This window comes from Triticum dicoccoides, chromosome 7A, assembly GCF_002162155.2.
Source record: "Triticum dicoccoides isolate Atlit2015 ecotype Zavitan chromosome 7A, WEW_v2.0, whole genome shotgun sequence".
Taxonomy (NCBI): Eukaryota; Viridiplantae; Streptophyta; class Magnoliopsida; order Poales; family Poaceae; genus Triticum; species Triticum dicoccoides.
The window spans coordinates 505,689,554-505,711,006 of record NC_041392.1 but is presented as its reverse complement, the minus strand read 5'-3'; the positions used below and the strand labels follow the sequence as shown (position 1 = coordinate 505,711,006).

Sequence of the window (21,453 nt, the reverse complement as noted above, 5' to 3'; positions counted from 1 at the left end):
GCACTTGGCGTGCCCCCGCTGATTAAGACCCAACTCGACCGGTCCGCCCGGGTCAAGTAAAAAAAACTGTTCAGACCCCAGTCGACTGCCAGCAGTCGACTGCGGTCTCGGGGACTACACCCAGTGGGTGCACTTAGCGTGCCCCCACCGATTCAGATCCTACTCGCCCAGACCGAGTGGAAGAACGCAAATACCAAATACAACCAAACACCCAGTGGGTGTACAGATTCGGTGCAAACAACAGGAGATTGTATGGAAGAAAATGTTTCAGATAACATATCCTGACAGAACAAGGTCAGCCAAAAAGTCTACTTACCTGGACATTAGCCCGGAGAGCAGCGCTGGCGTCATAAGCAGCCTGGCTATTCTCATGCACCGTCTTCATCCGCTCCATCATCGCGTTAGCCTGACGGATGGCTTCCGCAGCCGCTTTCGACTGGTTGTCCGGAATGGGGTAGCTGGTGAAAAAGAGAGCAGACGACCTAGGTGTGGCAGTTTGGAGCTCTGTGGCATGGAGTTGGATGGCTGAAGGAATCACTGGTGCAGTCGACGGTGCGGGGTGCTCACTCGACAAGGGTGCAGCGAAGGTTACAGAGGCCCTGCCCGCGTCTTCAGATTGATGTACGGGTGTTGTTGTTGTTGGCCCTTGCTGAGACATCTTGCCAGCTGCTACCTTTTTGCTCTTCCTGGGCTTAAGAGCCACATCTTCATCGTCATCTAGAAGATTGATGACATTGGGTGGAGCTGCAAGACAAATCAGTCGACCCCAAGTGAACCACTAGAATGCAATCGACCAAGTAATCAAGAACAAGATCATAAGAGTTTCTACCTGGGTTGGAGGTAACCGCGTCTTCCATCTCCTCGTCTTGATATTGAAGGGAAGAGGTTCCCGATGTAGCAGCACTTCAAGTGTCCGTACTCAGTCGGTTACGTTCTGTTGCTCGAGGCAACGAAAAGAACAAGTCAGATGATTACCCGGAGATGGTAGGGATGGTCACTTTGATCCTGGGCAAAGCCTTGGGCAGTTTGGAGGAGGTGGCCTTCGGTGCTTTTGGAGCTGGAGGCGGCACAACCTTGGGCTGCTTTGGGGCCTTCTCAATCGGCGCTGGAGAAGACGTCCGGGGGCACTTCGAGGACTGCCCAGTCGGCGCGGTCGCCAGGTCCGGGGTGCTCGCCGGTTCGTGGGCGTGCTTGGATCTCCTCTCTCTGCGAGGAGGCGAGTCGACTTCTTCGTCATCGCTCGAGTCGTCGCTCTCCTTGTCCTCCTCTGCATCCGAGTACCACTCGCCGCTCTCGCCCCCGCTCGCTCCCTCCTCGACGTCTTACTCCTGCACTCCGTTGGGCATCGAGTACATGTCAATGAGAGCCTGAAAGAACAAAGAGTAAAAGGAGTACAGTCGACCATCAACAAGGTGTCACACAGTGAATCAGACAGATATTTGGTAAAACATAATCATACCTGCTCCGGCTGGCGCGAGTAGTCGAATGGAATCACCCTCCTAGACCCTCGGGGGTTGTCTTTGTTGCTGCTGATTCCCATTAGCCACTTCTCCAAGATGTCCTCACTGACGTCCTCTAGGTGGATCCGAGTGGAGCCCTCGAGTCTAGAGTACATCCACATCGGATGATCACGGGCCTGGAGCGGTTGGATGCGTCGACCGAGAAAGACCTCCAGCAGGTCCATCCCAGTCACCCTGTCGCGGACAAGTTGGACAACCCGCTCGACCAGCACCTTGACCTGCGCCTTCTCTTCAGGAACCACCTTCAAGGAGGAGGGCTTCTCCACTCGAGTCAGGGAAAAGGGAGGAAGTCCAGTCGACTGACCCGGGGTCGGCTGATCCTTGCAGTAAAACCAAGTCGACTGCCAGCCGTGGACCGAGTCGGGAAGGATCATCGCTGGGAAGGTGCTCTTGTTCCTCATCTGGATCCCCAGGCCCCCGCACATCTGGATCACGTGCATCCTCTCATCACTCGGATTGGCCTTTTTGACCGACTGGGAGCGGCAGGTGAAGATATGTTTGAAGAGGCCCCAGTGCGGTCGACAGCCCAAGAAATTTTCACACATTGACACAAAAGCAGCCAAATAGACTATGGTGTTTGGAGTGAAGTGGTGGAGCTGAGCCCCAAAGAAGTTCAAAAAGCCCCGAAAGAAAGGATGGGGAGGCAGAGAAAATCCGCGATCGACGTGGGTGGCGAGGAGAACACGCTCACCCTCCCTTGGCTGCGGCTCGGTCTCGTTCCCCGGGAGCCGCGCTGATTTGTGGGGGATCGGTCCCCCCTCCACCAGGTCGTCGAGGTTGTCCTGGCTGATCATCGAGCGGATCCAGTCGCCCTGGATCCAGCCCGGTGGCAGTCCGGATCTCGACGAGGATCCGCCCCGGCTGGTCCGCTTGCTCTTCGCCTTCGCGGTCGCCTTCTTCGCGCGCTCCAGCGCCACCGTCTTCTTTTTTCCCATGGCGGCGGATCGAGTTCGAGCGAGGGTTCGACGACGAGAGCAAAAGCGAGCGTGGCGGAGAGGTCGGAGGAAGAAGAAAAGAGAATGGGAGCGCATGGTGCAGAGACCCGGTCAGGTGCCTTTTATAAGGTCATTCCCTGAGTGACTGACTGGTAGGCCCAGGCGATCTAAACAAATCCCGTAACAGTCACGCGCGCAGTACGTGGCAAAAAAGGTGGCACGGAGATCGTGGAGACCTGCCTAATCCGTCCCGATTACCAGGGCCTCGCCCGTCTGGCGCGCTTCCCGAAATTCGAATCCCACGAAATCCGCGGAGAGTAGAGCAATTGGTCAGACTGAAAACATCCTCCACATTATCATTCAGAATTCTACCGTGAAAGTTCACTCGACAAAAACTAAGAATGGACCAAGGCGACTGAAAAAGAAGTTGATGTTGTCTCCTCGGTTCATTGTTCCAGAACAAGTTATACTCATAGCATAAAGGATGAGTCGGAAGTGTTCCCAACTCCTTCCTCACTCAAACCCTGATCCATTTGGGGGCTAATGATGAAGCTATGTACCTAGGGTAGGGTCATGGATCTGTCCAAGATACCCTCCCCAAGGACATCTCTGAAGGAACCAGAAGCGGTCGAAGCAAAATCATCATCCACTCGACCGTGACGCTATGTTCCACTCGACAGTATAGAAGGCACTCGACTATGCGAACAACCACTCGACGATACAAGAAACCACTCGGAGTGTAGAAGGCCTAACGTCACTCAGGATGACAACGGTCGGTCATTCACTCTGTAACCTTAAAGATCATTTATATCTCTTTATTACTAGCGTTACCAGTAACGCTCTGCCTTAATGTACATTGAACCCTTTGTAACATGGGCTGGCTGGGGTCCTGGCGCACTCTATATAAGCCACCCCCCTCATCCGGGACAAGGGTTCGCACCCCCTGTAACGCACACGCATATATCCAGTCGACCGCCTCCGGGCTCCGAGACGTAGGGCTGTTACTTCCTCCGAGAAGGGCCTGAACTCGTAAAACTCGCGTGTACAACTCCTCCACAGCTAGGATCTTGCCTTTACATTCCTACCCCCATTCTATTGTCAGGCTTAGAACCACAACACGGTCTGCATGCCATCTGTTGTAGCATTTTTCTTCTTCAGAAATATCCATTAAATTAGTGTATGTTTTCAGGGCTTGCTACGCGTGGCCGGTTGATCTTTTTAAAAGATCAACCGAGTCACGAGCCGTCTGATCTATGTGGCTCACTGTACGACCCCTCTTCTAACTTTGACCCCCGGCCGTTGCAATTGCAACAAGAGCTTTGTTTTAAAAACATCTATGACGTTGCAAAGCGTCGCAATATAGGACATGTTTCAGAAACATCGGTGATCTTGCCTTCCCGTGAGCTCGCAGACTCATGCCTTTGCAACGCCAGTAATGTTTCAGAAATGCTGTCAACGCAGCAATTTGGTGAGCTCGCAACACTCGCACCTCCACAACACCGACAATGTTTCAGAAATGTCGGCGCCATTGCAATCCGGTGAGCTTGCAGACCCACGCCTCCGCAACACCAGTAATGTTTTAGAAAAATGCAAAAATGCAACACCGGTGATGTTTCAGAAATGCCGGTGACTTTGCAATCGAGTCTCGTGACACCCAGCTCCTCCATTACAGATCTTGTGTCCATATTATCATGTTCGAATTGCATGCCTTGATCATTGCTATTGCCATTACATGCCTTTGTGACCCATCCTTTCATTACACATGGTCCACCCTTTATATTAGTTGTATGTGTATTTGCAGGTTTGGTGGAGGCGTCACTTATTATTGCCATGCCTCATTTGTGTTCCATGCTATTGATGATGCTTGTGTTGGGAGAGTCGATCATTTTGACCAATTGTTCTTTATGTAGGACTTCTCGCCAATGTAATTATGACGATTTTACCATGCTTTGCTTTGAAGATTATGCTTTGTCTTGTGCATTGCTTATGCATACCATTTCTTCACATGAAATGATTGATACGATTACTTTGTGTGTTGCATCTCCCATGGTGAGTACTTTCTCTTTCCAATGCATTGATGGCAATCATTTCCATGCTCTTCACATGTTTTTTCTTGCATGTTGTCAAATTACTCCATATGTTGCCTCTCTCATGTTGGGTGATTGCTACTTGCTATGTATTGAGTGCAACAATGCCTTTATTCTTGAACATGAATGCCCCCATAGTTTTCTCACGTATGATTGGAGACTTGACGTGTTAATGCTTGCTTTCCTTCTTTGCACAATATGCATGATGCACATACTTGTCATGGCATATGCTATGCATACACCATATATTCATTGATCATGTTTTGTGCGAATGGTGATGGGCAAGAGAAGAGATGCATCATGATGGATGATGCATTTGTGTACCATGCACACACATTCTTTGCTTTGCTTTGTGCATGTGTAGGTCTCGAGTTCTTGGTGAGCGTCCTATACCGAACGGTCACACCAAATCTTTTCCACGGTGATGAGGATCCCGATTCGAGGACGGATCTTTCTCAAGGGGGAGGAGATGGTGCGGGACGCCCTAGTGTCATCACCATGGACTTGGCTCCATTGCCAAGGGACACACGCATCACATATGACAAGGTGAATTATGTCCTTTGTGCGTGTCTACTTGGTTCTCTCTTGGATGGTATACTACTTGAACCCCCTTCGTGCATGTATAGGTTTGCGGGAGCTTTCATGTGCCTTGAGGAGGAGTGCAAGCACAAGAGGATGACAACACCATCCAAGAGGGAAGTGTGGAAGAGGTGACGGAAGAAGACAAAACAACGGATGAAATGGTGCAAAAATTGCACTTTCGGTCTATTCGGTTCTTGCAGAGAGCAATTGCAGAGCCTCTGTTGCAACTTGACTGTTTGGATAGAGCATGGATGGCACCCTCAGGGTTTGGATATGGGTGAAGATGCCTCATGCCCTTACGCGTCCCTTCTAAGCTTACCCATCACCCTTACCCATATCAGTCAAGGAGTAAACTTTTTTCTCATACCCGTTACCCGACAGGGTAGATGGGTACCCGTGGGTAAAATTATTCAATGTTTGCAAAGTATCAATTTAAACAACTTGTAGTCATAAACAACAACATATAATCATAATTTATAAACGACAACACATTATAACAGCAACACATACTTATAAACAAAAACACATCATAAACAACAACACATTTAATAAACAACATTTGTTTCTCATAAACAACAAGACATCAAAATAATATTACGTAGTCATTAAAAACAACACATAGTCCTACATTCTGAGTTCACAAATTTATGACACATTGTAGAGATAATTAGGCCATACTTGTCAGATTTTATATAAGTACATGGGTATATGGGTATGGGTTACGATCCAATACCCTTACCCGCTCTATCCGATGGGTTTTAGCTTTAATCTATTTATACATCCATGATAATTTTTGTCTCATACCTTACCATAATAGGATTTTTGCTCCTTGTATATGAATAGATCTTTGATAATTTTTGTCTCATACCTTACCATAATAGGATTTTTGCTCCTTGTATATGAATAGATCTTGAGAGAATTTTGCTTCTTTTTATATTCTCTCTGAGGAATAAGACCTTCAGACCTTCAAATTGAGAAGAACCATCCAGCGTTGTCGAGGCCTCCTAATGGGAGAAGGATTCCCCAAGTGAATCACCAAGATTCCTGCATTCTTTCGATTGGGGAAGATTTACCTATCTCTCAAGACCCAACTCAATTTCTCAAGACCCAACTCAATTAGAGATTTGAATGAACTATCTTTATATCTTTTCCTCTGTTGTTATTGAATGCTTGAAATCCATCTGTTGGCTTGTGATTTGAGGTTACTTTATTCATCTTGTTCAACTAATATTTCTCTTGGCTTGTGATTGAGGTTACTTTATTCATCTTGTCCAATTAATGTCATCTTATCTAATCAATGTTTCTCTTGTGTGTCATATTTACAGCAACGCTTGCAGGAAGGGTCGATTGACTAACTACAACTCAGACCATATTCGTAGACCACATGGATGAGAAAGATCTTCACGAGGAAGGACCATATTCGCAGCAACCATTAACACCACATGAATGAGGAAGATCTTCAGCAACCATTAACACCACATGAATGAGGAAGATCTTCAGCAGTAACGCCTTAAAAGACAAGGACACTGTCATCGGATCCATCCAACCATAAAGGCCGATGCACTCTGTGAAATGTGAATCGCCACCGACATTTGCCGGCAGAGTCACGACGGCTGGCACTCGCTGCGTGCCCTAGACACGGCGCAAGCGGCAACCGGAATGTGCCCCCTTCGCATGGCAGCACTGGGAATGTCAAAATACGAAATCCCCAAATTTACACATCTCGACAAATAGCTGAAACAGACTTGAACTTGAGCGAAACATCGAGTAAAAAACACACGACATACTGCTACACCCGCAGAGAAAAGAAAAACATGTACAGATTCACAGACGGGCCAACACTGTTATTCGTTTATTACACGCAAGGCTGGCTGAATCTACTACTGCCTTGATTCGCCTCACTCAACAGGATGCTCTCCTGTAAAGGTTACACACACGATCTTGTTCTGCGTGTTCCCGTCTGATCCGAGGGTACAGCGCACACACGAGACGTGGCACGACGCGAAAATTCAAGCGTCGTCGTCGTCGTCCTCTTGGTTGAGCCTCGCCGCCGTGGTGACCGCGGCGCCCACCCCGCCGGCCTTGGTGCGCGCCCCGGCGTCGCTGTACGTCTCCGCCTGCACCACCCTGGCCGCGTCCTCCCTCGCCGCCGGCTTGTCGTCCGCCAGCTTCGTCGTCGCGTCCTGCACACGGGATGGAGCACACGCAACGAGTTTACAACCAGTTCATCTATATAACTCAGAAAAAAGGAGCATATGCAAGTCGGGTAACGAACGTACCGAGAGGACATCGCCGACCGTGATCTTGTCCTCGTCGCGCTCGGCCCAGGCGTTGGCGCTCGCCGCGGCCCACGCCTGGTCGGCCAGGCCGCCGGGCATGACCTCGTCCGCTCCCTGCGCCTGCGTCTCCGCGGCGCGGATGGCCGCCGCGTCCGCCTCTTCGAGGGGCCGATCGCCCGCGGACAGGGCCGCTGCCTCCATGGCCTCGCCGATCGTCACCTTGCTCGCGTCCTCCTCCACCACCTGCTGCTGCTGCTGCTGCATCATCGCCTGGTCGGCCACGGAGTACTGCCCGACCACCTGACCCGCCACGAACTCGGTGACGATGCGGCCGCCGGGCACGGCGGTCTGGGTGACGGTGATGCCCTGCTTGGTGGCCGCGTCGCTGGCCTGGCCGGGGCGGACGGCGCCGACGGCCTGGTTGTACGCGGCGGCCGTCTCCATGGCCACCGCCGCGCTGAAGCCGCCGCCGCTGGCCTGCGGGACCGGGACGCCCTGCACGCTCTCCTCGGCGGTGCGCATGGCCTCCGCGTCCCGTGGCGCGATGGCCTGCACGGCCAGGTCGCCCGTGACGGCGAAGACGTGGCCGTACTGGATGGGCTCCGGCTGCTCCTGCTGGGCCTTCATTGGGTCGCCTCGCGTCGCCTGTGCTTGAGCCATGGCTTAGCAGCTGCTCTCACTTCACTGTCTCTTTCTTCTCTGTTCTGCAAACCTGCTGGTATCAATCGCTATCTCTATCAGTTGTGCTGCTTGGAGATATGCTTGTCTTCCATTATATAGTATGATCTTTGAGGCGATGCGGTGGCCGACGGAGGCGTGGGCGCGAGGACACGTGCGGTGCTGGCTGTTGCGGTGTGCTGCGCTACGGACGAAGGTGTCAGATTCTCGTTGGCTCAAGCGTGGAGGGCGGTGGCGCGAGCCTGCATGCGAGCATAGATCTTTCGAGTAGGCGTCTCCGTGCCGAACTGCCGACGCAGTGTCATCCGGATCCGGAAATGGGTAGCAGAAACTTCATCCGTACATAGGGGTGAGGTGTGCCCTGGCGCCATGGACGCTGGTGCCTCCCCATTCGTCGTTCGTCTCTGCACCCCAGGCACACGAGGCGTGTCGACACGAGGGGAAGTATCATGTGCTACTCGCATTAGGGCATGTACAATGATGACATATGGATACATATATCCTATAATAAAAAGTAATTTGAGGCATCTATATTTTTTTAATGCAAGTTATCACTAATGGACTCATTAAGAAATAAAAAATAAAAACTTTAGTACACATGCATCTTTACTTTTCACTCTAATGTTTTTAACTTTTGTCACCAGACCACACTTTTTCTCTTCAAGCACCCGCCTCCTGGAGAGGATCCCGCTTCCCTATCCGAACCTACTTTACGTCATATCTAATTCTACATGGCATGCGAGGCATCATCTTAAGGCTATGCATTGTACATGCCCTTAGGACATGTACAATGGTGGCATATGAATACATATACTGAAATGACACGAATATGAATTCACATGTTTGGTTGTCCAGTGAATTGGCCCTTGAAATGCCTCTGGGATTGCAATACCAAATTATGTTTGGATGACAAACTTTGGAATTAACAAACAACACGTACTCTCAAATTCAACACAATAAACTTTAGGAGACATGATAGGAAACTTAATACCCATACTGAACACTTGTCTACATTCTCTTGATTATGAAATCAGACAACTCGGGAAAAATATTTTAATGGCTGAACTTAACATTTGATGTAAACATTGTAAATTAGCTAATCAGAGAGGGATATGGAGGGAGGAGGAGAAGAGGAGTGAAAGTATCGAGAAGAGGTGTCTAGAGGGGGGGGGGGTGAATAGACACTAAGTAAGAAAAATTGTAGTATTTAATTTCTTTAAGTTGAAGTAGAGTTTTAGCATACGTTTAAACATTCACAATACATATCAAGCAAGCATGACAAGAGTATATGAGTAGCGGAAAGTAAAGCATGCAAGTTGCAAGAGTGTAAAGGGATGGGATTAGAGTGTGCAAACGCAATTTGGAGACACGAAGATTTTTTATCCGTGGTTCCGATAGGTGGTGCTATCGTACATCCACGTTGATGGAGACTTCAACCCACGAAGGGTAACGGTTGCGCGGGTCCAAGAAGGGATCCACCCACGAAGGGTCCATGAAGAAGCAACCTTGTATATCCCATCATGGCCGTCACCCACGAAGGGCTTGCCTCACTCGGGTAGATCTTTACGAAGTAGGCGATCTCCTTGCCCTTACAAACTCCTTGGTTCAACTCCACAATCTTGATGGAGGCTCCCAAGTGACACCTAACCAATCTAGGAGACACCACTCTCCAAGAGGTAACAAATGGTGTGTTGATGATGAACTCCTTGCTCTTGTGCCTCAAATGATAGTCTCCCCAACACTCAACTCTCTCTCATAGGATTGGATTTGGTGGAAAGAAGATTTGAGTGGAAAGCAACTTGGGGAAGGCTAGAGATCAAGATTTATGTGGTTGGAATGGAATATCTTGAACTCAACATAAGTGTAGGTGGTTCTCTCTCAGAAAATGTATGTTGGAAGTGTAGGCGCGTTCTGATGGCTCTCTCCATGAATGAATAGTGGGTGGAGGGGTATATATAGCCTCCACACAAAATCTAACCGTTACACACAAATCACCAAACTCGGTGGGACCGATTCAGAGAACTCGGTCAGACCGATTTAGTTCATAATGTGACCGTTAGGAATTTCGGTGGGACCGATATGATCAACTCGGTAGGACCGATGTGCTAGGGTTAGGGTAAAGCCTCAACTCGGTTTGACCGATTACACAAACTCGCTGGGACCGATTTGGGTAATAAGAGAAACAGAGAGTTGGCCAAGCAAATTCGGTGGGACCGATTGCATACCTCGGTGGGACCGAAATTATTGTAATAGGCAACAGAGAGTTTGCAAGCCCATCTTGGTGAGTCCGAGATCCCATCGGTGAGACCGAATTGATTAGGGTTTCTGGCAGTGGCTATGTCAAGAGAACTCGATGGCGCCAGATAGAAAGTTTCGGTGGGGCCGAGTTTGACTTTTGGTTTGGGACATATGTGGATGTGAGAAAGTGGTTGAGGGCTTTGGAACATATCATTAAGAACTTTGAGCAAGAAACTCATTAAGCAACACCTCATCCCCTCTTAATAGTATTGGCTTTCCTATGGACTGAATGTGATCTTGGATCACTAAAATAGAAAATGTAGAGTCCTGATCTTTGAGCTTGAGCCAATCCTTTGTCCTCAGCATCTTGAAGGGGTTCCATATCCTCTAGTCCACGCCACTTCATTGTTGAACTTATCTGAAACATACTAGGTAGAAGCATTGGTCCAATAAGAGATATGTTGACATTAATTACCAAAATCACTCAGGGAGCACTTGTGCTTTCAAGGAGGTAGGCTATGGCCATGCTGGAAGAGTAGTAGAATTCATACAGGGAGCGGACATGGAGTAGAGAAGCAGAGGAGCTGCAGCTTTGTCAACCATGGTGCAGAAAGAGGGGGTGTACAGGAGGACGGAGGGGCATTGCATAGTGGGACTGTTGGGGAACGTAGTAATTTCAAAATTTTCCTACGCACACGCAATATCATGGTGATGCATAGCCACGAGAGGGGAGAGTGTTGTCCATGTACCCTCGTAGACCGAAAGAGGAAGCGTTAGCACAACGCGGTTGATGTAGTCGTACGTCTTCACGATCCGACCGATCAAGTACCGAACGTACGTCACCTCTGAGTTCAGCACACATTCAGCCCAATGACATCCCTCGAACTCCGATCCAACCGAGTGTTGAGGGAGAGTTTCATCAGCACGACGGCGTGGTGACGATGATGATGTTCTACCGACGCAGGGCTTCGCCTAAGCACCACTACAGTATTATTGAGGTGGACTATGGTAGAGGGGGGCACCGCACACGGCTAAAAGATCAAACGATCAATTGTTGTGTCTCTAGGGTGCTCCCTGCCCCCGTATATAATGGAGCAAGGGGGGAGGTCCGGCCGGCCAAGAGGGGCGCGCCAGGAGGAGTCCTACTCCCACCGGGAGTAGGACTCCCTCCCTTTTCCTTGTTGGATTAGGAGAAGAGGGGGAAAGAGGTGGAGGAGAAGAAGGAAAGGGGGGGCGCCCCCCTCTCCTTGTCGTATTCGGACTAGGGGGGAGGTGCGCGCGACCCTTGCCTTGGCCGCCTCTCCTCTTCTCCACTAAGGCCCACTATGGCCCATTAACCCCCGGGAGGTTCCGGTAACCCCTCTGGTACTCCGGTAAAATCCCGATTTCACCCGGAACACTTCCGATATTCAAATATAGGCTTCCAATATATCAATCTTCATGTCTCGATCATTTCGAGACTCCTCGTCATGTCCGTGATCATATCCGGGACTCCGAACAACCTTCGGTACATCAAAACATATACACTCATAATATAACTGTCATCAAAACGTTAAGCGTGCGGACCCTACGGGTTCGAGACCTATGTATACATGACCGAGACACGTCTCCGGTCAATAACCAATAGCGGAACCTGTATGCTCATATTGGCTCCCACATATTCTATGAAGATCTTTATCGGTCAGACCGCATAACAACATACGTTGTTCCCTTTGTCATCGGTATGTTACTTGCCCGAGATTCGATCGTCGGTATCTCAATACCTAGTTCAATCTCGTCACCGGCAAGTCTCTTTACTCGTTCTGTAATACATCATCCCGCAACTAACTCATTAGTTGCAATGCTTGCAAGGCTTAAGTGATGTATGTTACCGAGAGGGCCCAGAGATACCTCTCCGACAATCGGAGTGACAAATCCTAATATCGAAATACGCCAACCCAACAAGTACCTTCGGAGACACCTGTAGAGTACCTTTATAATCACCCAGTTACGTTGTGACGTTTGGTAGCACACAAAGTGTTCCTCCGGTAAACAGGAGTTGCATAATCTCATAGTCATAGGAACATGTATAAGTCATGAAGAAAGCAATAGCAACATACTAAACGATCGAGTGCTAAGCTAACGGAATGGGTCAAGTCAATCACATCATTCTCCTAATGATGTGATCCCGTTAATCAAATGACAACTCATGTCAATGGCTAGGAAACATAACCATCTTTGATCACGAGCTAGTCAAGTAGAGGCATACTAGTGACACTCTGTTTGCCTATGTATTCACACAAGTATTATGTTTCTGGTTAATACAATTCTAGCATGAATAATAAACATTTATCATGATATAAGGAAATAAATAATTACTTTATTATTGCCTCTAGGGCATATTTCCTTCAGGGACATGGATCCAGGGGGTCAGGGCGCGACTGATCCAGAGGGGGGCACGACGGATCCAGAGGGGGGCGCTGGCTAGAGGTCCCAGGACGCCGCAGACCTCCATCTTGGTCGCCGACTGGTGCTGGGATGGGATGTGGTATGGGGATGGGATGCAGCGCGGTACGGGGATGGGACGCGGTACTGGGGTGGGGAAGAGGAATAGGGAACGGGGGGAAAATGACAACTTGTAGCCACTGATGCTCGTGGTGGTCGCCGCCGCCGAGCTCCTAGGTCACGGCCGACCTTCCTCCTCTGTTTTTTGTGGGCGCGGGAGGATGAAGGGGTACATTTTGTGGGCGCTCATGATTTCAGCCCAAATCGAAGCGACGCCCTGATACGTCTCCAACATATCTACTTTTTCTAACGCTTTTCCTCTTGTTTTGGACTCTAATTCACATGATTTGAATGAAACTAACCCTGGACTAACGCTATTTTCAGCAGAACTATCATGGTGTTGTTTTTGTGTAGAAATAAAAGTTTTCGGAATGGAACAAAACTTTGCGAGGATTTTTTATACAATAAATAATAATTTCTAGAGCCAAGATCCATCGGAGGGGGGCACCTGGGTGGGCACAACCCACCAGGGCGTGCCCCCTCCTGGCGCGCCCAGGTGGGTTATCCCCACCTGGTGGTCCCGCAGACCCTGAAACCGACGCTATAAAATCCTATTTTCCAAAAAAAATCGAGGAGAAAAAATTATCGCGATCCACAAGACGGAGCCGCCGTCACCTCCTATTATTCATCGAGAGGCAAGATCTAGAGTCCGTTTGGGGCTCCAGAGAGGGGGATCTTCGTTCTTCGTTATCACCAACCCTTCTCCATCGCCAATTCCATGATGCTCCCCACTGTGAGTGAGTAATTCCTTCGTAGGCTCGCTGGTCGGTGAGGAGTTGGATGAGATTCATCATGTAATCGAGTTAGTTTTGTTAAGGCCCGATCCCTAGTATCCACTATGTTCTAAGATTGATGTTGCTATGACTGTGCCATGCTTAATGCTTGTCACTTTGGGCCCGGCTGCCATGATTTCAGCTCTAAACTGTTTATGTTATCACCAATATATCCATGTTCTAGATCCGATGTTGCAAGTTATAGTCATCTACTACGTGTTATGATCCGGCAACCCAGAGTGACAATAGTCGGGACCACACTTGGTGATGACCATAGTTTGAGGAGTTCATGTATTCACCGTGTGTTAATGCTTTGTTCCGGTTCTTTATTAAAAGGAGGCCTTAATATCCCTTAATTTCTAGTAGGACCCTGCTGCCACGGGAGGATAGGACAAAAGATGTCATGCAAGTTCTTTCCATAAGCACGTATGACTATTTACAAAATACATGCCTACATTATATTGATGAACTGGAGCTTGTGCCGTATCGCCCTAGGTTATAACTGTCTCATGATGAATATCGTCCAACAAGTCACCGATACAATGCCTACGAATTTATCTTATATTGTTCTTGCTAAGTTACTACTGCTATCATTGATGACCCACAAGTATAGGGGATCTATCGTAGTCCTTTCGATAAGTAAGAGTGTTGAACCCAACGAGGAGCAGAAGGAAATGATAAGCAGTTTTCAGTAAGGTATTCTCTGCAAGCACTGAAATTATCGGTAACAGATAGTTTTGTGATAAGGTAATTTGTAATGAGTAGCAAGTAATAAAAGTAAATAAGATGCAGCAAGATGGCCCAATCTTTTTTGTAGCAAAGGACAAGCCTGGACAAACTCTTATATGAAGTAAAGCGCTCCCGAGGACACATGGGAATTATCGTCAAGCTAGTTTTCATCACGTTCATATGATTCACGTTCGGTACTTTGATAATTTGATATGTGGGTGGACCGGTGCTTGGGTGCTGTCCTTACTTGGATAGGCATCCCACTTATGATTAACCCCCATTGCAAGCATCCGCAACTACAACAAAAGTATTAAGGTAGACCTAACCATAGCATGAAACATATGGATCCAAATCAGCCCCTTACGAAGCAACTCATAAACTAGGGTTTAAGCTTCTGTCACTCTAGCAACCCATCATCTACTTATTACTTCCCAATGCCTCCCTCTATGCCCAAACAATGGTGAAGTGTCATGTAGTCTACGTTCACATGATACCACTAGAGGGATGACAACATACATCTCATCAAAATATCGAACGAATACCAAATTCACATGACTACTAATAGCAAGACTTCTCCCATGTCCTCAGGAACAAACGTAACTACTCACAAAGCATATTCATGTTCATAATCAGAGGGGTATTAATATGCATAATGGATCTGAACATATGATCTTCCACCAAGTAAACCAACTAGCATCAACTACAAGGAGTAATCAACACTACTAGCAACCCACAGGTACCAATCTGAGGTTTGGATACAAAGATTGGATACAAGAGATGAACTAGGGTTTGAGATGAGATGGTGCTGGTGAAGATGTTGATGGAGATTGACCCCCTCCCGATGAGAGGATCATTGGTGATGACGATGGTGATGATTTCCCCCTCCCGGAGGGAAGTTTCCCCGGCAGAATAGCTCCGTCGGAGCCCTAGATTGGTTCCGCCTCGTGGCGGCGGAGTCTCGTCCCAAAAGCTTGCTTATGATTTTTTCCTCGATGAAAGACTCCATATAGCAGAAGATGGGCATCGAAGGGCCACCAGGGGGCCCACGAGGCAGGGGGCGCGCCCAGGGGGTAGGGCGCGCCCCCACCCTCGTGGCTGGTGGGTGGCCCCCCTCTGGTACTTCTTGCGCCCAGTATTTTTTACATATTCTGGAAATAACTTCCGTGAAGTTTTAGGACTTTTGGAGCTGTGCAGAATAGGTCTCTAATATTTGCTCCTTTTCCAGCCCAGAATCCCAGCTGCTGGCATTCTCCCTCTTTATGTAAACCTTGTAAAATAAGAGAGAATAGGCATAAGTATTGTGACATAATGTGTAATAACATCCCATAATGCAATAAATATCGATATAAAAGCATGATGCAAAATGGACGTATCAACTCCCCAAGCTTAGACCTCGCTTGTCCTCAAGCGAAAGCCGAAATCAAAAAAATATGTCCACATGTTTAGAGATAGAGGTGTCGATAAAAATAGAATACAGACATGAGGGCATCATGATCATTCTTAGAACAGAGATATATATATGTATTGTCATATGATCTCTTATGCTAAAGTAACAATTCAATCACAATTTCAAGTATGAATCATAAACTTCATTGAGAACCAACAAACTCTAATCTCAGTCACTGAGGCAATTGCAATTTATCATAATGTAGGAAAGAGTCAATATAAGAGCTTTTCAGCAAGTCCACATACTCAACCATCATTTAGTCTTTCATAATTGCTAACACTCACGCAATATTTATGGGTATGAAGTTTTAATCGGATGCAGAGAAAGATAAGGGCTTATAGTTTTGCCTCCCAACGTTTACCTCAAGGGTAATGTCAACAATAATAGTTCATGAAGACTCACATCAAATTAGCTATATATATCATGATCTTTCTAACACATTGTGCTTGCCAAAGGATAAAATGTAAAAGGAAAGGTGAAGATCACCATGACTCATATATAAGGTAGAAGATAAAAGTAAAAGATAGACCCTTCACAGAGGGAAGCAGAGGTTGTCATGCGCTTTTATGGTTGGATGCACAAAATCCTAATGCAAAAGAACGTCACTTTATATTGCCACTTGTGATATGGACCTTTATTATGCAGTCCATTTCTTTTATTTCTTCCATATCAAAAGATCGTATAAAGATTATTTTCTCCACATTAATTAGTCATACATATTTAGAGAGCAATTTTTATTGCTTGCACCGATGACAACTTACATGAAGGATCGTACTCAATCCATAGGTAGATATGGTGGACTCTCATGGCAAAACTGGGTTTAGGGATATTTGGAAGCACAAGTAGTATCTCTACTTGGTGCAAAAAAATTGGCTAGCATGAGAGGGAAAGGCAAGTTCAACATGTTGGATGATCCATGACAATATAATTTATTTCAGATGAAAGAAAACATAACCCATTACGTTGTCTTCCTTTTCCAACATCAACTTTTAGCATGTCATACTTTAATGAGTGTTCACAATCATAAAACATGTCCAAGATAGTATATTTATATGTGAACCTCTCTTTCCTTATTACTTCCTGTTAATTGCAACTATGACCAAAACTATGTTTGTCAACTCTCAACAACTTTTATTCATCATACTCTTTATATGCGAGCTCATTACTTTCCATAAGATCCATATGATCTCTTTATTTCTTTTTATTCTTTCTCTTTTTATTTTATTCCCTCAAGATCATAGCAAAATAATCAGGCCCTTGACTCAACACTAAACTTTATTATATATAGCTCACAGACTCAATTACATAGAAGGATCATAAAGCAAAACTCACAACTAGATCATACTAAAACTTTATTCTACTAGATCAAGATATTATCAAAAGGATCGAACTAAGAAAAACGGTAAAGATAAAAGTGATGGTGATACGATACGGGGCACTCCTCCAAGCTTGGCAGTTGCCAAGGGGAGTGCCCATACTAGATACTCAGTTCTTATTTGTTGGTGAAGTGGAGTTGTTGATGATGGATAGTCGCACATTGAGCGTAGGAGGTCCTCCAACTTGCGGATAATGCCCTTGAGTGCGATGATATGCTCCTTCAACAAAATATTTTCACGTGTGAGATACTTGTTTTGTATACGAGCTAACTCAATCATCTTGAAAGCTTCGATCTCAGTTGGGGTAAGACGATTGTGATCAAGTTGAAGGATGTCTTCTGCTGGCGGGACTTGGTCCTCCGTGGCATTCTTGATCCCTTCATCCTTGTTGATCTCCATAGGTTCTTCCCTCTTTAGTTCTATCTTCATTAGACAAGCATCGTTGTCACCATTGTTGGGGGAGGGGGACGACATGATGCCTGGCCTTGACAACCCTGACAGAAAATAGCTCGAAACAAGAACAAGAGATATTTGTGTGATACGGTGGTCAAAACCTTCGGGAGATTATATAATGAATTTTTACCGACCAAAAAAAGTATCGTGCAAGAAAACGGAGTCCGGAGAGCACACGGGGTGCCCACGAGGCAGGGGGCGCGCCCAGGGGGTAGGGCGCGCCTCCCACCCTTGTGGAAGCCTTGTGTCCCTCCTAGACTGCTTCTTATTTTCCTATTTTTCTAAATATTCCAAAACGGAGAAAAAGTGCCATTAGAACTGTTTTGGAGTCGGTTTACTTACCGTACCACATACCTATTCCTTTTTGGAGTCTGAAACGCTCTGGAAAGTGTCCCTTATGTATTCCTCCGGGGTTACAGTTTCAATAATATTGGTTTCAACATTTATGGGATTACCTGAGATATAATGCTTGATTCTTTGACCGTTCACCACCTTTGGATTTGTGCCTTGGAAGTTGTTGATTTTTATGGCACCGGAACGATAGACCTCCTCGATAACGTAAGGACCTTCCCATTTAGAGAGAAGTTTTCCTGCAAATAATCTTAAACGAGAGTTGTATAACAATACATAATCACCTACATTGAACTCACGCTTTTGTATCCTTTTATCATGCCATCTTTTAACCTTTTCTTTAAACAGCTTGGCATTTTCATAACCTTGGGTTCTCCATTCATCAAGTGAGCTAATGTCAAATAACCTCTTCTCACCGGCAAGTTTGAAATCATAATTGAGCTCTTTAATGGCCCAATATGCCTTATGTTCCAATTCAAGAGGTAAGTGACAAGCTTTACCATAAACCATTTTATACGGAGACATACCCATAGGATTTTTATATGCAGTCCTATAGGCCCATAATGCATCATCAAGTTTCTTGGACCAATTCTTTCTAGATCTATTAACAGTCTTTTGCAAAATTAATTTGAGCTCTCTATTACTCAATTCTACTTGACCACTAGACTGTGGGTAATAAGGAGATGCAATTCTATGATTAATGTCATACTTAGCAAGCATTTTACGAAAGGCACCATGAATAAAATGCGAACCACCATCAGTCATTAAATATCTAGAGATTCCAAACCTCGAAAAAATAACTTCTTTAAGCATCTTAATAGAGGTGTTATGATCAGCACTACTAGTTGGAATAGCTTCTACCCACTTAGTAACGTAATCAACAGCGACTAAAATATGTGTATACCCGTTAGAGGAAGGAAAAAGTCCCATATAATCAAAGCCCCAAACATCAAATGGTTCAATAACAAGTGAATAATTCATAGGCATTTCTTGACCTCTACTAATATTACCAATTCTTTGACATTCATCACAAGACAAGATAAACTTACGGGCACCCTTGAAGAGAGTAGGCCAATAAAAACCGAATTGCAATACCTTGTGTGCAGTTCTATCTCCAGCATGATGTCCTCCATAAGCCTCGGAGTGACACTTGCGTAGGATCTGTTCCTGTTCATGCTCAGGTACACAATGTCTAATAATACCATCTACTCCTTCTTTATAAAGATGTGGGTCATCCCAAAAGTAATGTCTCAAATCATAGAAGAACTTTTTCTTTTGCTGGTATGTGAAACTAGGTGGTATAAATTTAGCAACAATATAATTAGCATAATCAGCATACCATGGAGCAGTACAAGAAGCATTTATGACATTTAATTGTTCATCAGGAAAGCTATCATCAATAGGTAGTGGGTCATCAAGAACATTTTCTAACCTAGACAAGTTATCTGCAACAGGGTTCTCAGCCCCCTTTCTATCAATAATATGCAAATCAAATTCTTGTAGCAGGAGAACCCATCTAATAAGTCTAGATTTATCATATTTCTTTTCCATAAGGTATTTAATAGCAGCATGATCAGTGTGAATAGTTACTTTAGAATCAACAATATAAGGTCTGAACTTATCACAAGCAAAAAACAATTGCTAAAAATTCTTTTTCGGTAGTAGTATAATTTCTCTGGGCATTGTCTAGAGTTTTACTAGCATATTGAATAACATTTAATTTCTTATCAACTCTTTGCCCTAGAACAACGCCTACAGCATAATCACTAGCATCACACATAATTTCAAAGGGTAAATTCCAATCAGGTGGCTGAACAATAGGTGCAGAAATCAATGCTTTCTTAAGTATTTCAAATGATTCTACACAATCATCATCAAAGACAAAAGGAATATCTTTTTGTAATAGGTTAGTCAGTGGCCGAGAAATTTTTGATAAGTCCTTAATGAACCTCCTATAAAAACCGGCGTGACCAAGGAAGCTTCTTATACCTTTAATGTCCTTGGGACATGGCATCTTTTCAATAGCATCAACTTTAGCTTTATCAACTTCAATGCCTCTTTCAGAAATTTTATGCCCCAAGACAATACCTTCATTAACCATAAAGTGGCATTTCTCCCAATTCAGAACAAGATTAGTTTCTTCACATCTCTGCAAAACTCGATCAAGGTTGCTCAAGCAATCATCAAAATAGGATCCATAAACGGAGAAATCATCCATGAAAACCTCACATATCTTTTCACAAAAGTCAGAAAATATAGCCATCATGCATCTTTGAAAGGTAGCAGGTGCATTACATAAACCAAAATGCATACGTCTATAATCAAAAGTACCGAAAGGGCAAGTAAAAGTGGTCTTTGCTTGATCATCAGCTGACACATGTATTTGGGAGAAACTAGAGTAGCCATCTAGAAAGCAAAAATGTGTATGTTTGGATAATCTTTCTAGCATTTGATCAATAAAAGGAAAAGGGTAATGATCTTTTTAGTGGATTTATTTAATTTGCGGAAATCAATTACCATCCTATAACCTGTAATAATTCTTTGCGGGATCAATTCATCTTTATCATTAGGAACAACAGTAATACCTCCCTTCTTAGGGACAAAATGGACAGGACTTACCCACTGACTATCAGCAACGGGATAAATTATACCTGCCTCAAGGAGCTTTAATATTTCCTTTCTTACCACTTCTTTCATCTTAGGATTCAGCCGTCATTGGTGATCAATAACTGGTTTGGCATCCTTCTCCAAATTTATTTTGTGTTGACATAGAGTGGGACTAATGCCCTTAAGATCATCAAGAGTATATCCAATAGCAGCACAGTGCTTCTTCAGAGTTTTCAATAATTTTTCTTCCTCCTTCTCTGAAAGGTTAGCACTAATAATAACAGGATATATCTTCTTTTCATCAAGATAAGCATATTTAAGAGTATCAGGTAATGGTTTAAGCTCAAACACGGGATCACCCTTGGGTGGAGGAGGATCCCCTAGGATTTCAACAGGCAAATTGTGTTTCAGAATGGGTCCTTGTTTAAAGAATACTTCATCTATTTCCCTTCTTTCATTTATAAACATATCATTCTCATGGTCTAGCAAATATTGTTCTAAAGGATCATTAGGAGGCACAGCAATAGAAGCAAGACCAACAATTTCATCTTTGCTAGGCAATTCTTCATCACGGGGTTGTTTACGAAATTTAGAAAAATTAAACTCATGAGACATATCATCCAAACCAATAGTAACAACATCCTTCTTGCAATCTATCTTAGCATCAACAGTATTCAAGAAGGGTCTACCAAATATAATGGGACAAAAGCTATCTTGAGGGGAACCAAGAACAAGGAAATCAGCAGGATATTTAGCCTTCCCACACAAGACTTCAACGTCTCTAACAATCCCAATTGGTGAAATAGTATCTCTATTAGCAACCTTAATGGTAACATCGATATCTTCTATCTCAG

At 45.4% G+C, this 21,453-nt stretch overlaps 1 protein-coding gene across 1 annotated transcript; it reads right to left on the bottom strand.

Moving 5' to 3' along the window:
• Positions 1 to 6,822: 6,822 nt before the first annotated feature.
• LOC119334540 (late embryogenesis abundant protein 31-like) lies at positions 6,823 to 8,167 on the bottom strand. The gene is made up of 2 exons (XM_037607087.1): positions 7,404 to 8,167; positions 6,823 to 7,307 (listed from the first exon to the last, which is right to left on the bottom strand). The coding sequence occupies exons 1-2, from the start codon at positions 8,061 to 8,063 to the stop codon at positions 7,134 to 7,136; spliced, it is 834 nt and encodes a 277-aa protein (XP_037462984.1). The 5' UTR covers positions 8,064 to 8,167; the 3' UTR covers positions 6,823 to 7,133.
• Between the last annotated feature and the right edge of the window lie 13,286 nt (positions 8,168 to 21,453).

Coding starts and splice junctions, on each gene's coding strand:
- LOC119334540 (XM_037607087.1), bottom strand. CDS start 8,063: ATGGCTCAAGCACAGGCGACGCGAGGCGACCCAATGAAGGCCCAGCAG. Junction 7,308..7,403: donor CGGTCGGCGATGTCCTCTCG/GTACGTTCGTTA, acceptor TCCCGTGTGCAG/GACGCGACGACGAAGCTGGC.